Here is a 17,129-nt window from a genome sequence, read left to right on the forward strand (position 1 = left end):
ACAGGATAAGGAATGACTTCATCAGAGGGATGGTTAAGGTTGGACCAACTGGCAAGAAGATACAAGAAAGTAGGCTGAGGTGGTTCGGACATGTAGAGAAGAAGGGTGAGGAGTATGTTGGTAAACGAGTGGAGTATATGAAGTTGGAGGGAAGGAGGAAAAGAGGCAGGCCAAAGCTCAGGTGGAGGGATAAGGTGACAGAGGATCTTAGGGAGAAAGGGTGGAGTCCGAAGGACGCCCTGGACCGGAGAACTTGGAAGAGGAAGGTTAAAGATCGGTGCACCGACTCCGTTTAACATGGGATAAGGCATAGTGAAAGAAGAAGATTGCTCTGTATAATGTTCCATTTACTCTATATAATTGTGATGTTTTTAAAACCCTTTCTCTGGGCACCTTGCTATATACTTTTCCCAGATCTACAAAACATAAGTACAGAACCTTGTCATATTTCCATGTTTTCTCACCTATTTGTCATAAAATGATATTCTGATGTTGATAGACTATTTGGCCTGAGCCTAGCTTGTTCTTCTCCAAGTTTTTCATAAAAAATTGTTCTCAAATGTTCTTAAATCTTACCTTGAACACTTTGTAGAGAATTTCCTCTCTAATTCTCACATTCAGTTTTATTCACTTTTTTTTCTTTTATACATGAAGACTATGATATCCAAACTCTAGTCTTCTGAAATTCAACTTTCTGACCAAAATAAAAATAAAACACTTCAAGGTCTCTAACAATCATTACTTCTGTAAGCCCTCTAAATTGTGCAGTGCAATCATTGCAGTGAATTATGCAAAAAGCAATAGGAACACAGATGAAGAAATTTATGATAACAAACACTACTGAACAACATTTGTACAGCATGAAAAAAAAACACAATTATATGGAAAAAAAAAAAGCCACACTAAACTATTTAAAACACTGTTTTCTTAGCACAGTTCAAATATACTGATAATTATTCTGTGTTCCATGAATATTATTATTACCCCAAGACCCAGTGGAGTCAAGGCATTCCAATCATTCACAACTCTGCATGAAAAAAAAACTTGCTTCTCACATCTTCCTTATACAGCTTCCAGGGATGACCTCTGGTTCTCTCCTGATTTCCCACTATTTTCTGTAGAACCTCTCCAACATTGATCATATAACAACCCCTTACTAACTTGTAGGTCTCTATCATATCTCCCCTCTTTCTCCTATCCACTAGACTCTGTAAATTGCATCTTCTCAATGTTTCCTCATATTTGACATTCCACAGCTCAGAAACTACCATAGTCAGTCGCCTCTGGACCCTTTCCAACATCTCTTTGTCATTTTGAAAACCAGGTGACAAAATCTGTGCACAGTAGTAGATGTGTGGCCTAATCAAAGCCTTATACAATGGAACAAGTATCTCCCTACTTCTACAAGTCAGTGTCCTCCACATCATTACCAGAAGTCTTTGTGTTGTCCTCACAATTTTGGCAATGTGTCCCCTAAATATCAGATCCTTATTCACTATCACCCCAAGATCTCTAATTTCCTCACATTATATTACATCACATCTTTGTTTCCCAAATTTTAAAAACTTACATTTTGCTACGTTGAACTCACATCCAAATTCCCATGCCCATTCATTCAATTTATTCAAATCTTCTTGTAAGTCCACAACATCTTCTCTACTCTTCATAGTTAGTTCCAACTTAAAATCATCTGCAAACAATTGAATATCTCCATCCAAATCTTCGCCAATATCATTAACATACAAGTTAAACAGTAATGGCTCTAAAACAGACCCCTGAGGCACACCACTAGTGACTTTCCTCTTCCTGGATATTGCTCCCCCGTACACAACTTGCTGATATCTATTAGACAGCCAGTCTACGATCCAATGCACTAATCTGATATTTAACCCCATCTGCTCTAGTTTTATTATCAACTTATCATGCGGTAATCTATCAAAAGCTTTTGGAAAATCTAAGTATATTACTGTGTATCCCTCTCTTCTGTCCAAGAAAGCTGTTACCTTATTGCAATAAGAAAGTAGATTACTAAAACATGACCCCCCTTTTACAAATCCATGCTGTCCATCAAAGATAGTATCATTGTTGTCAACCCAATTCTGGAACCTAGTTCTCACAAGCTTTCCCAACAACTTAACCACAACACCTGACACACAGATAGGCCTATAATTGGATGCTTGAGTTCTATCACCTCCCTTATGAAGTGACACATAAGGGCAATTTTCGGCTATGCATCATTAATGCATGGAATCATTATATTTCTCAACAAATAGTGCAATTAGAGACAACTGGGGAAAAAAAGGCACTAACTAATGAATCACATCTCCCCTCCAATCGAAACTGCTGTATAAACTCAAGCAAAACCATATGTCGCACCGGCAACATATGGTTTTGTTTGACACCACCCGGTTGCGAATGCATTAAAACTAAGAAATATGTAGTGAATGTGTTTCAGATGTTTATGGAATTCAGTTGAAGAGAATTAGCATTTCGACTCAACTGTTGAAATGCTAATTTGTCTTTGGTTCGCGCGATCTTTTGTTAATACCGCACCGATCATATGCATTTCTTCATGGCTACCTTATGTATCTCAAGTCTTGTAAATTAGTGGTAATTTTTTCTTGAAATACTGGGAAAGAAGATTAAGCTATTTGGGTAGATGACTTTGACGACACACACAAGGAAACTGTTCTCGATGCCTAAAGTAGCAATAGCGAGTAGGAGCTTCTTGGTAAGTCACATCATTTTTAGTTGTTTTTTTTTCTCTGAAAATTTTAGTTTCCGAAAATCCCTGCATATATCTCGCACCACGATTTTTTAGCTTTAATTTTGTGGAAAAAAGTGCGAGTTATATTCGAGTACATAAATTTATGGTAATTTTTTTTAGCTTTCAAATTCTTAAGTATGGATCATTGGTTAAAGATTGGATTTATAAACCACAAAAGAGAACAATATAGCAAATACAAGTAAGCAACAAGAAAATGTTGGTATTGCATCTAGATCAAATGAAATTGATAAGGGTGTGTCGTCTGACATCTCTAGAGAACCAACTAGGAAGAAGATGAAAAATCTTCGTAAGTATGATATGAATTACTTGAAACGTGGATTTTCATGGATGGGAAATGAAGGGGAACCTATTCCAAATTTTGTTCTATTAAAAATAAATCATCTTTTTTGTTTACATGAATATATAAATTCAAATAAAATAGACATTTACAATGAAATATATTTTATTTATTTATTATTGGATAAGGGGGTACTTGGTAATAATGAAACTATATGAAGGGGTATGCAGATATCTGAAGTTTGAGAAACACTGCCTTAATGCATAGCATTATACATGTCCACAAGGAGATGTGCTTTGCATTATGGGAGATACTAAGACAAGTAGTGATGAAAGCTTGGTCCACCTTTACCATGAGTTGCCTCAGTCCTGAAGATACTTTAGGCACAAACTTTGTTTACTTACACTTGGATAAAGGATTAAACTAAATTTATTATAGTCTAACCAAGTGGGAAAAAAACTTCCAACATCTTTCTCTAAATCCAGAGTAATTTAATAATAAGGTGAGACACCTTTTGGCAACTCGTATAGGTAAATATGACCTTTCCATTGCTTCCACCTTAGTATCACCACGTCTGGGTCTGGCTCCCACTGATGAGACCTCGATAAAGGTTGAAACCGGTTGGAAGCTTGGATGATGAATGGCAATGCTGTAGCCCGTGAAGTTTTAACTGATGCTCGGCTAGTGCTGTTTCCCCTCAGATGACATATGAGCAAATGAGAGGCTCTGCTTGGTGGTGGGGTGAGCCTGCCATGGGGTAGAGCCAATGCTGAGAGTTCTTCTCGGTGGCAGGGTGAGCATGTTACTGTGGGGAACAATGCTGAGTTTTTGGAGTTTGACCTGTACTTGAATACCAGTCTGGGTAGTGGCCCTTCCCTTAATGCATAGCATTAAACATGTCCGCAAGGAAATGTGCTTTGTATTATGGGAGATACTAAGTGATGAGAGCTTGGTCCTCCTTTACCACGAGTTGCCTCAGTCCTGAAGATACTTTAAGCACAAACTTTGTTTGGTTACACTTGGATAAAGGATTAAACTAAATTTATTATAGTCTAACCAAGTGGAAGAAAACTTCCAAAATCATGTATCATAACAAAGTAAGAATGTGTACATTTTTAGGAGAGACACTATAAGGATATATGATGCTTTTTTTTATTCTTTTTTTTTTTTTATAAATTGCCATAACAACAATAACACTGGAAAGTAAACTAAAATGAGTGACAAATCTATGTGAATGCAGAATAAATGAAATTAAAATCATGCATCATAAAAAAGTAAGAATGTTTAAATTTTTAGGAGAGACATGATAAGGATATATTGCTGATTTTTATTGTCACAGGGCCAATCCTCGCAACTTCAACTTTGACAACATTGGTAATGCAATGTTGGCCTTATTTGAAACACTCTCCCTTGAAGGCTATGCTGATATTCGTGACATCATTATTGATCAAGTTGGAAAAGTGAGTGAATGTTTGAATTCATTCATGCTTGTGGAGTTGCTATGCACACAGTTAAAATTCTCTTCATGCTAACATTTCCTGGAGTTTTTATTTATTTTTGCTCTTTAAAGAATTAGATTAATCTCTTTCTACATATATATACAAGATGTCCACAATGAATGTTCCAATTTTATCATTTTATTCATTTTAACATTTCAAGATATACTGTTATACAGTTAAATCTATCCTAAAGAAAAGGTTAAGAAGTGTCTTACAGAGTTATTAAAGTTTAATGTGAGTTCTGCATGCTATACAGTATCATCAATATCAAATTGATATTCATCTCCTGCTACATTTATTGAGATTTTCATGATTAGCGTTAGCGTTCGTTGCACATATATTGAGCTCTTCTGTAATTGCTGGCAGTGGTAGGAAGTAGATGATGTCCTTCACAAAACCCAAAAAAAGAAAAATTCAACATGAGCTGTGGTGATCCAAATGAGATTTGATCACCTGAGATTAGAAGTTCAAGATAAATTAATTATTATCAAAATGAATCAAGGCCTCATTTACTGAAAATATCAGAAATAAACATCATCAGCTGTAGCATTAATCACATAAAACTAATAATTGCAGTCGTGCATTCAGTGAAAAAGATAGGATCATAAATATTTCTTTTTTGATAGTGCAGCAAACAATTTTTGGATTATCCCTTTCGTATTCGGCAAGCTCAGGCAGTAGTAATTTCCCTCGATTCACATATTGTGTTGATTTACCCATCCCAAATGAAAAACATTTCATTTTGTATCAGTATTATTGTCGTAATACTGATTAATACTGAATAATAAAAAATATTACTGACTGTTATTTGTTGAATCATCTATCACTGTGATCAGAATTGATGCTTGCAAATCACTTTTCATAAATTGTTCTTGATATGTAAAGTTAATGGCTCTAGCATAGTATACCAGTTAATGAGGATCACAGAGAAATGACTATCTAATATTGTCAAGAGATACTGCATTCAAGAACCTCAGGATATTTTATTTTATTTAATTAATTTTTTTTTTTTTTTTGTCATTGACATGCAGTTGTTTATACCATCTACAATGAATGGTTTAAACTTGGTAAATATATGATTTACTGTCATTCTGTTGGAAATATCACTGTGCTGATGTAACAGAGTTCTTCATGATAAGCCAATGCACGAAACATATTTTCTTGTCATGTGCTATTTTGTTGCACTGCTAGCTGAAACATTACCAGTGATTAGAATATTATTATTATTCAGTAAATTTACACTGATATTAATTGTTTGTAAATAAAGATATTATTTTTGTATTTTCTTTGTCTCTCACTCAATCTCAAGTTAACTTATAATAATAATAATATCCTGGATCCGATTCTGTGATATTAACTAAAAAGTTAATAAACCACAGCTACATACAACTCTGGCATACGACAACCAGAGACAGAAGACATATGCAAGCATAACTATAGGAACAGAAGTGAGTCTGACTTATGGAGCAGAAGCAGGTGTAAATGCAAGAAAGAGAAAAAACCTGACTGATGGAGCAAAAGCAAAAGTGATTGCTGATATGAAAGAAAGCATGACTACTAGGATGCAAGAGTTGAAGAACGAAATAACTAAGTAAGAAATGAGATGAGACAGATGCAAAATGAGGTTAGATGTCTAGTGGATACAGAGTATGAAAGAATAAAATGAATGATAGTAGGGAAAAACAAGTGTCAAATGATTCAAGAGTGCTGTCAGTGTACAGAGACATTCTTATAAAAAAGGCAGATGAGAGGGTGCACAAGATCTATTTTCTAGGAGGGAGGATGAACAAGGTGATTGAAGCTTTAGATATGAAAAGAAAGCATGTGAGGGAGTTAGTGGTAGTGGGTGGAAACGGATTGTTTGGTTGGGCAAGGAGAATGTGAGAATAAATGTCAGGAAATTATTGAGGAGAGTAAAAGACACCAGTGTGGTAAGAAAAGTAGTTGATGCCCAGATATGGGCACCAACTACTTTTCATAAAAGTCTACTTTACATAAAAATCAAGAATGGTATACTAGTAGAGTTGTGTGAGAAAAAAGATGTACAATTTTTGATGTATGGAATGCATTTGAAGGAAGAATTACATTTAAATGGATTTAGTGCAAATCAGTTGGAGAGATGGTTGCTAGAATGAAGTGTAATGAGTGTTGTAAGCATGGTATCAGCTGATGTCAGGGGTGATGTAAATGAGCAGGAGAGTGGATCAGGTGAGACCAAAGTGGTTGTGATTGAAGAGTAGTGTGAGAAATAAGAATGTCAGAACCCAGGTTGGAGGGGGGGGGGGCAATAGGCTGACATGCCATTCCCAAAAAAAAAAAAAACTACCACTTGTTAAAGAATGTGGAAAGAAAAAGCCTCGAACTGGACAGACCAAATATGACTCCAGAAATGACTAATGGATCATGATTTTAGGAAATGGAATATAAGAATATTATGTGACAGCAGCACTTATCCTGTCACCACATATCAGAAATCCATTGATACAAATTAAAATTAGTGGCAGTACAAGAAACAAGATGGATTAGAACAGAAATCCAAAATTTTGGAAACTATACAATTGTCTCAGAATCAGGGAAACATGAATTTGGAGTAGCATTTATAGTAGACAGAGATATTAAAAAGCATGTTTTAGATTTCATAATAATATTTATTATGAAATCTAAATCAGAATAAATAAATATTCAAATCAGAACAATATTTTTTTTTAATTTATTGATTATAAATGCTCATGCACCAACAGAAGAAAAGGAGGATATGGAAAAATGAAATTTCTTCTGCAAAATGGATAGGTTGTATGATTCAGCACCATCTAATGGCACAAAAATGATTATTGAGGATTACAATGCTGAGGTTGGACAGACAGATATTTATAAAGGAACAATTGGAAAACACGGTCTACATGCACATTCTAATAATAATGGATAGAAACTAATTTAAATAGATATAACCATATCTTTGCTTACAGAAAGAAAATATGATTATATCTATTTTAATCCTCTACATGCTTTCCTCATAAAGATATCCATAAAACTACATGGATATCCCTAGACACAATATTTATGATCCTATGCTTATAGATAAAAGATGAGCATTATGTGGTCAAAATTACATATGAGTGCAGAATCTCAATGAAGAAACAAGAAAGAGCACTAAAGTTCAACTTGCAGAAGCTTAAAGAAATTGAAGTTAAAACCAACTTTCCAAACAAAATTAAAGAAAAAATAGAGGCCAAAAATATAAATATAGAACAGGATGTAGAAAAAAGTTGAACATATGTTAAACAGTGGATTCTGAATACTTCAGAAGAAACTGTGGGATATGAAAACAAGCAAAAGAAAAGAGATTGGTTTGATGAAGAATGGACTCAAGCAGTAACAAAAAATAAAGCATATAAAGAATTTATTAGAAGTCTAAATGGGGTTAAAGAAGGAAAATAGAAAGAACTGAGGAAAAAAGCAAATAAAAATCTGTCAAAGGAAGAGGAATATTTCACATATTTCATTAAGGGCTGGAAAAGACCAGCCCTTAATGAAATGATATGTGAAAGAGAACAAGAAATGAAGAACAAGGGCAACCTTAGATAAGCTTACAATACAGTTAAGCAAATTAAAGGAGGATATAAGCCAGGCCAGATATTCAGAGATGGGCAATGAACAACAATGTCCCTCTAGGGAACAACAAATCTCCAGGAATAGACAAAATCCCTGCAGAGTTACTGAAAGCAGGGAAAATAAACTAGAAGACAAGATATATGAACTGGTTTTTAACCATTTGGAAGAAAGAGAAAATTCCAAAAGAATGGAGAAAGAGTCTGATCTGCCCAATCTGCAGCACATAGGGATGGATATGGAGTTGGTGATATGGATAGGAGAGTAGTTGATGGAGAGATATCAGAGAGCAGTTTATTCAGGAGTAGAGTCCAAAAGAAGGCCTGTGATTAGTGGCATACCACAGAGTTCTGTTCTTGGACTGCTACTGTTTAATTGATATCAATGTTTTGCAGGGTGATTTGGATAGATTGGCATACTGGACAAAGGAGAATGGATGTTAGTTTAATGTGCCAAATTGTAAGGTTATGCATTTTGGGGTGAAAAGATTATCAGCAGTATAACGTATTGATGGAACTGTACTCCAAGAAAATGACAAAGCCAGAGACTTGGGAGTGTTAGTGGATAGGGAGTTTAGGGGACACATGGCAAAAGTGGCTAAATCTGGTCATCAGATCACTTGGCTACTAAAGAATACTTTGACAAGTAGGTTATTTTTCTTCTTTATCGAGCCTTGATAAGACCCCATCTTGACTACTGCATGTAGATTTAGCGTCAGGGTTTCTTGGTAATGGGGAGGAGATGGAGAGGATCCAGAGGTGAGTGACCAAGATAGTAGCAGGTCTATGGAATGAACCTTACAAGAACAGGTTGAAGATTTGTGAGTTACAGAAACTGGTTGATAGGCGGAAATGGGGGTAATGTAATTGAGACATTCAAATTACAAGATTAATTCAGAGGAAATTTTTCAGAACAGGTGTGGTGGCAGGAGAACTAGGGACCATTCATGGAAACTGAATAAGAGTGTCGTTAGCAATGGTTGTTAGAACCAGGTTTTTTTTTTTTTTTTTGCTTGGAGAGTGGTAAATGAGTGGAATAGGTTGCTAGAGTCTGTTGTGGGTGCCATGACTGTGAATGAGTTCAAAGCAAAGTGTGATAGATACTGCACAAATGCTGAATTCTACTTGACATGATGTTTAGGACCTCCCTTGATGAGTCTAAGGATTCCTTGGAGTTGCCCGTTGGCCAAGTGGTTAGCATATCTGCTCTCCAGCCAAAAGGCTGTGGGTTTGAATCCTGCTGTGGGCATGGATGTTTGTGATTGACTGTGTAAATACCAGTGGTGATGGTGGTGGGTAGTAGATGATGATGGTAGTTAATGTTCACTGGTAGAGACAGAAAGCTGTAGAGTAGTTGCCCTCCCTCAATGATTGTTTGGACACCTTAGAGGCATCATTAATAATAATAATACATAAGAAGAATGAAAAAACGGTTTGCGGAATTACAGAGGCATTTCTCTGTTATGTGGATACAAAATATTTACCTCTATTTTGAAGAATAGATTAAACCCATTTATGGAGAAAATAATTTGTGTCTACCAAGATAATTGGTTTCAGAAAAGGTAAATCCACAATTAATCAGCTACATATAATTAAACAATTATTAGAGGAGTTTGGAATTTGATATAAATATTCATCAGATTTTTGTTGATTTCCAACAAGTACATAACAGCATTAATAGAGAAAAAATTTATGAGATTATAATACACTGTGGAATACCACATAAGCTAGTGAGACTGTTCACAATAGAAAATTTGAAGCACAGGTTAAATTGCAGAATAATTTTACAGATCCCTTTCTAATAAATTGAAGATTAAAACAACGTGATACTCTAGCTCCAATACTTTTTAAATTAGCTTTAGAACATGTTTGATCACTGCCAATATTGGAGATCTTGGCAATTATCTCCGATATCTGCAAAAATATCATGTGCATATGCTCTGATCTGCAGATTGGAGCATATGCACATGATATTAACATCATGTCAAGAACAAATGGAAAGTAGAAGAAATATATTTGGAAACTAGAAAAATCAGCACAAGAGATAGACTAAAAATTAATCAAAATAAATAAATAAATAAATAATGATTAATACCAGGCAGAGTCAGTAACTGATACATGTGAAAATTGGGAAGCTGGAAATCAAAAAAGTGGAACAATTTAAGTATTTAGTAGTAATGATAAATAACAACCAAATGAGATGGTGGAGGTGCAGAATCAAATAAAGAGAGGAAATCAAGTTTCTATTCTCTCTTATGTGTACTCAGTTCAAAAGATATTCTTTGGAAGACTAAGGTAAAAATATATAAATTAATAATTTGTCCAGTTTGTTACCTATGGATTTGAAACCTAGATATTTACAGAAAGAGTGAAGAATTTTATTACAGCTTTAGAAAGAAAAATCCTTAGAAAAATAATTGGCCCAGTGAGTAAGAATAGTCTCTGGTGAATCAGATACAACAGTAAGTTATATCAACATTATAAACAACCTACAATATCTAGCATAATCAAATTCAAAATGTTGCAGTGGGCAGGGCATGTTTTTCATATGGAAAATGACATTCTTCCCAAAAAAATTCTTAAAAAGGCAATAAATATTAAAATTATTGTTAAAATACCAAAAGAAAAACCTAGAACAATAATTCTAGGTTTTTCTTTTGGTATTTTTAATATTTATCAATAAATATTAAAATTATTGTTAAAATACCAAAAGAAAAACCTAGAACAAGATGGATAGACACCATTAGTCAAGATAGTAACATCATATTGTAACGTCCAAACTGGATAACTAAAGTTTTGGACAGACAGGATTGGAGGAAACTAATCTAGAAGACCAAGGCTTGATCTGGACTGTAGAGCCATATGGAGAGAGATATGTGGAATAACGATTAAAGGTGTGCAGACAGGAGCAGGTATGGAGAAGTCCATGATGAAAAATGGCATGGGTCAGTAGCGCACTCAAGATTTAATATTGGGGGGGGGGGGGAGCACTCATGATTTAATCTTGGGGTGGGGGCGAGTTGAGTAGACAATTTGAGAATACACACTACACATTGCATACGACCTATGACTGAGCATCTGCAGTGATCGCCAATACATGATACCCGTGATTTCCTCTGGCCCGGCTCGGGCAAACGAAGTACTGCTCGGTCCTCAAGAGCACTTGGGCGTTCGCAGCGGCCGTGATTCCCGAGAGCTATAGGGTATTCCCACCTTATGTGGCCACTAATTCATAAGTAGTAAAGAAATAGAAGACACATCATAAATAATAATTTTAAAAAAATAATTTTAATTAGGAAAAGATTTTTGGAAAATTTTCTAGTGTTTTTTCCTTTTTTCTTTTTTGTGGGGGCCAGGGCCCCCCTCCCTGGATGCGGCATTGGCATGGGTAGAACTGGTTACAGACTAAGAAATGAATGGTTGTGCTTATTTACAAATGCCAAGAGTACCAGAAATAAGAAAGATGATATTGTTGTATTGATTCATTTTATTTGCCCCAAAATAGTTGAAATAAGTGATTTACTGATTTTATCTTTCAGTCGTTTCCGACCATAGGTGACTTTGTAGACTTGCCCACAAACCTGGTGAGATTTTTACAGGATACTTCACCATTGCTTTCCCTATTTTCCCATATTCCCCTATTTTATCCAAGCTCAGGACCGGCATATGGCTGGGACATATTCATGACTGTAATCTATGTGTGTTCAGAGGCCAGTTTGTCTGTTCTAGGGGGACAAAAAACCCGAGTTTCCATGAAAAAAACCCTTACCACCGTACGAGACCAGCTAACTCACCTTTAGTCAAAAGAGACCAAATAAAGTTCTTCACATCACTGATGGGAATCAAACCCAGGTCCTTCCAACCAAAGGGCTTCGTCTATACTGACTGAGCTACAGAGGCTCGAAATAAGTTAAACATGGTTAATGCAAATGGTACCTTGAGGCATGAGATCTTCTGTGAAGAAGGGATATATGTGAAACTACAGGACTGGTGATTATGAAAAATTTAGGAGACAAATGGGAGCTATAGTATGGAAAGAGGAGTTGAGTGAAAAGGAGACAGGTGCTGCTTGGGCATCAAGCACCATTTAGCAGCAGCAATGTCTGAAAGTATTCCAAAGGTGAAAAGACTAAATAATGTAGGAGTAAAATGGATAAATGAAGGGATTAAGCATGAAATCTGGCAGAAGAAGGCACTGTGGCGGCAACACAAGATGAATGTTGGTAATAATCAGTTGCATGAACTGTACAGAGAACAGTCCAGAAAGGTGAGTCAGATGGTAAAGACAGCAAATTGCAGTATGAGCTGAAATTTGCTGATCAAGCCTAGAAAATTCCTAGTAAGTTTCTTCTATATTTGGCTAGAAGAAGAAAGAATGACTACAGGTGGATGATGTTAGTTGATAACAGTTGTGGATTAGTATCTGATCCAGAGCTGAAGTATTTGATGAGCAGTTTATCAGGGTATTTCATTCTCATGAATGACACATCTAGAATAGCTGGAGTGTACAGGATAGATTGGAGAAGGGATTGATAATGAGTGAACAGAAAGTGTATTAGGAATTAAGCAAACTTGATGTTAATAAGGTAGTAGGACTTGACAGTATATCATCTCTGTCTTGAAGGAATAATCCAGAGAATTAATGATACCTTTGGCACACCTGTTTAACAATGAGTCTTGCAATAGGGCAAGTACCAAAAGAGTGGAGAGTGGAAAAAATTGTTCCACTTGGCAAAGTAGGCGGGGGGTAAAATTGAAGCTACAAATTACAGGCATAACTTTGTGTCTGGGTTGATTTTAAAATGTTTGAGAAATTGATGTGGATTAGGCTTCAGAATTGGGTTGATAATAGCCATATTCTCCATGATGGTCAGCATGGAATTTGTTAAGGAGAGGTCATGTTTTAGCAATCTCCATAATAAGGTAATGAATTCCCTGGATAAGGGAGATGCATAGACAGTGGTATACTTGGATATTTCAAAGGCCTTAGATAGATCACCATGTGATAAGCTGGCAACTAAATTGCAATGGATGAAATTGGGTAAGAGACTAATTAGTTAGATAGATGTTTAGCTGTCAGATAAGTATCAGCAGATTGTGTATCGAGGAGTGGTATCCCAAAAGATGGAGGACACTAGAAGAGCGTCATACCGGTACATTTTGAATCTATTATTGTTTAACTTGTATGTTAATGATATTGGAACATGCTTATCTGGAGATATGTAACTGTTTTCCAGCGATCCAAAGTTGGAATTAACTTTGGATCTCTGAGAATTAGAAGTTACAGGAGGATCTCAATAGACTATCTGAATGCAAGTGAGTGGCACTATAAGTTTAATGATTGTAAAGTGTGAGGTCAATGTTGGTATGCAGATTAAACAATCAATGGGGAAATTTGAAAGATGTGAAAGGTATGAGAATCTGGAGATGATGATGGATAGATACTTGAAGCATAGGGGTCACATTGCTAAAATTCTAAGAAATTCCTGATTAAACAATCAATGGGGAAAACAGATTAAACAATCAATGGGGAAATTTGAAAGATGTGAAAGGTATGAGAATCTGGAGATGATGATGGATAGATACTTGAAGCATAGGGGTCACATTGCTAAAATTCTAAGAAATTCCTGATGAGGAGGAATTTGAAGAAGCAAAGAGGTGATGATTCCCTTGTATACCCATAAGTACTTAATTGGATTACTTTATGTAGATTTGGTTGTCTGGTTTTCAATGGAATAACCCGTATTCCATTGAAATCCAGAGAAGATTTACTAAGTCAGAGTTAGGTGTCTGGATTGTTGCATATAAAGACAGATTAAGGGAATGCAATTTACAGAGGCTTTGATTGAGATTATTATTTGGTAACATTCATGGAGTCTACAGACTCATTGTGGGAGTCCACTCAACCAGCAATATGTCTATAACAATTCCCAGGTAGTGTAATAGCTTTAAAGTTATTACACTACCTGCACTCACAATGCAATCAGGCAGTGCATTCCACTCACTAACAACTCTCCATGTAAAAAATCTACTCCTCACACCCTTCTTCACGACATCTTTATACAACTTTCAGGGATGACCTCTTGTTCTTCCCATCTTAACATCCACTCTTTTTATAATTTCTTCTGTATTAATCTGATAGAATCTTTTAACTAACTTGAAGGTCTCTATCATAGCTCCTCTTTTCCTCATATCCACCAAACTCTATAATCCAAATTCTCTCAAACACTCTTCATAACCTACACTCCAGAGTCCTGATATCACTTTGGTTATTCATCTTTGGATTCTCTCTAATGTTTCCACATCACAATGAAAACTAGGTGACCAAATCTGAGCACAATAGCCCATATATGGTCTTATCAATGCCTTATATAGAAAACAACCTCCTTTATGCCTACATATCAATGTACTTTTTATAATAGCAGCAATACAATGTGCAGTTGTTGTAACACTTGCAATGTGCCCTTGGAACTTCAGTATGTAGTTCCAATGCAGTATGTAGCCCAAAGTGTAACACCTTCCATTTATTAATATTAATAAATGGAAGGTGTTAATATCCTACACATTCATCACCTTATCATAAAACATAACCAGGTTGCTAAAACCAGTCCTGCTTTTCAAAACCCATGCTGATCATCATCATACAGAATCGTATGTCAATCAACCCATCCTGCATTCTATTTCTAACTAATTTTTCCAACACTTTGATCACAACTGCAGATATACTGACCAGTTTATAATTGGAAACTTCTGTTATCAACTGTTCATAATTCATTAATCCAATGTATTGATGCTAGTTGACTACAGAGTTTCTACTAATCACCCACCTTATAGTTCCACATATAATCGTTCTTGATAAATTTATACTGTTTGACTGCCTGCCAGACCAATACCTCATGATCACTTTCGCCAATAGGTGGCAGTGTTGATACCTAATTCACAACCAAATCCTGTGAGGATATCACCAAATCTAACACCGAGAAACTTCATGTAGCTTTAGGTAGATATACTGCAGAAACTCAACAAATTCACTCTCCTTGTTACTATTACTATACACTATCTTTTCTTTCCAATCCACATTCCTATAATTAAAATCTCCATTACATTCATCTTTCTTTTACTTGCACAACTAATTTGTCTAACCATTTCACAATGAATACTCTCCATATTGGACCACTGCTGTTTAATCTGTTCATTAATGATATAGGGAAAGATCTAAGTGGAACAGTTCATTTGTTCGCTGATGATGCAAAGTTGGGGAGGGCGATAGTGAATGCAGAAGATGTCAAAGTCTTGCAGGATGACTTAGATAGATTGGAGTTCTGGGCTAAGGAGAATGGATGTCAATTTAATGTGACAAAATATTAGGTTATTGTTGGGGTGAAAAGATTAGCAACAGTATACCACATGGGTGGAACTATACTCCAAGAGATTGATGAGGCCAGGGACTTGGGAATGTTGGTGGATAGGCAGATGAAGTTTAGGGGGCACATTGCAAAAGTAGCTAAATCAGCTCATCAACTCACTTGGTTGTTGAAAAATACCTTAACGAGCAGAGACAAGCAAGTTATTGTACCTCTGTACCGAGCCTTAATAAGACCTCATCTTGACTACTGTGCCCAGATTTGGTCACCTAGGTTCTTTCTTGATGGGGAGGAGGTGGAGAGGATCCAGAGGCGAGTGACTAAGATGATAGCAGGTCTATGGAATGAACCATATGAGAACAGGTTGAAGATTTGTGGGTTGCAGAAACTGATTGATAGGCGGAAAAGGGGAGATATGATTGAGACATCCAAATTGCTAAAAGGATTCTATAAGATTAATTCAGAGGATATTTTTGAGATCAGGACTGGTGGTGGGAGAACTAGGGGACACCTATGGAAGCTGGGCAAGAGTGTGGTTAGCAGTGGTGTTAGAGCTGGGTTCTTTACTTTTAGAGTGGTAAATGAGTGGAATAAGCTGCCAGAGTCTGTTGTGGGTGCTATGACAGTGAGCGAGTTCAAGGCAAGGTATGATAGATACTGTGAGAATATCATATAGTTGTGTGGACATGATGTTTAGGGCCTCCCTCGATGAGTCTAAGGACTCCCTGGAGTAGCCCGAAAATAATAATAATAATAATAATAATCCCTGGTCTATCTATGGCATCATCCTATTACATATACTATTCTATTGATCTTAATTTCACACATACTAGTATTTTCCACTTTGACTCTTGAAGGACACAATTCCTCTGTTACCATTAATAATAATCTCCCTCCTCTCTCTCTCCATCTTCCTGTTCTTTGGAAAAACTCTGCATCTTACCATTTCAAGTTCTGACAGTATGTCATTCTCAGTCAGCCAAGTTTCACTTAAGCCAAATCTTCAGGCATACTGATTCAGTGAATGCTACAAACTCAGCCCCTTCTGTTACCCGATTAGTATACAAGCATAACAGTTCTCCATTCTTTGAGGCCATCCCATCAACACAGTCATGCACAATGCACTTCTCTCTTCATGCTGACCACCTCCATTTCCCTGATCCTGACTCTGATTTTCATTCATATTGTTATCATCCCCACTATTTTGCACTGAATCACTTTGCTCTGCTATAATCATTTCCTCACCTTTTTATCCATCCTCTTCTCATCCTTCCACAACCTGCTTCTCAACCTCTCTCTGACTCTTAGTGGTACTAATTTCATGTGAATTCCCTGCACTCTCATTAAACAACAATCATTCCAAATGACCCACACCAAATCCATTCAAATGCATCCCATCAGCTTTGAACCATTCTATCTTCCCTTCAGTTTCATTCCATACATTCACAAATTGAACTCTCTTCGCCTGACACAATTCAGCCATCTTGCCATTTAGTATCATTGCTCTTCCTCTCAGTTCACTACTGTTATCTGGGCAACAAACTAATCACTTTCCCAGTGACACTGTTATCCTTCACTTCCTGCAACAGCTTC

General features: G+C 36.2%; 1 protein-coding gene across 1 annotated transcript in view; it reads left to right on the forward strand.

Moving 5' to 3' along the window:
- na (sodium leak channel non-selective protein na) overlaps positions 1 to 17,129 on the forward strand; it is a 1,005,813-nt gene that overhangs the window by 626,391 nt on the left and 362,293 nt on the right. Inside the window, exon 28 of the mRNA XM_090411658.1 lies at positions 4,405 to 4,525. Coding sequence (XP_090267784.1) covers positions 4,405 to 4,525 — 121 coding nt within the window. The remainder of the gene's footprint in view (positions 1 to 4,404; positions 4,526 to 17,129) is intronic.

This window comes from Typopeltis vanoorti, chromosome 21 (genome assembly GCF_054136105.1).
Source record: "Typopeltis vanoorti isolate ZY-2024b chromosome 21, IOZ_Tvanoo_1.0, whole genome shotgun sequence".
In the NCBI taxonomy this organism is placed as follows: Eukaryota; Metazoa; Arthropoda; class Arachnida; order Uropygi; family Thelyphonidae; genus Typopeltis; species Typopeltis vanoorti.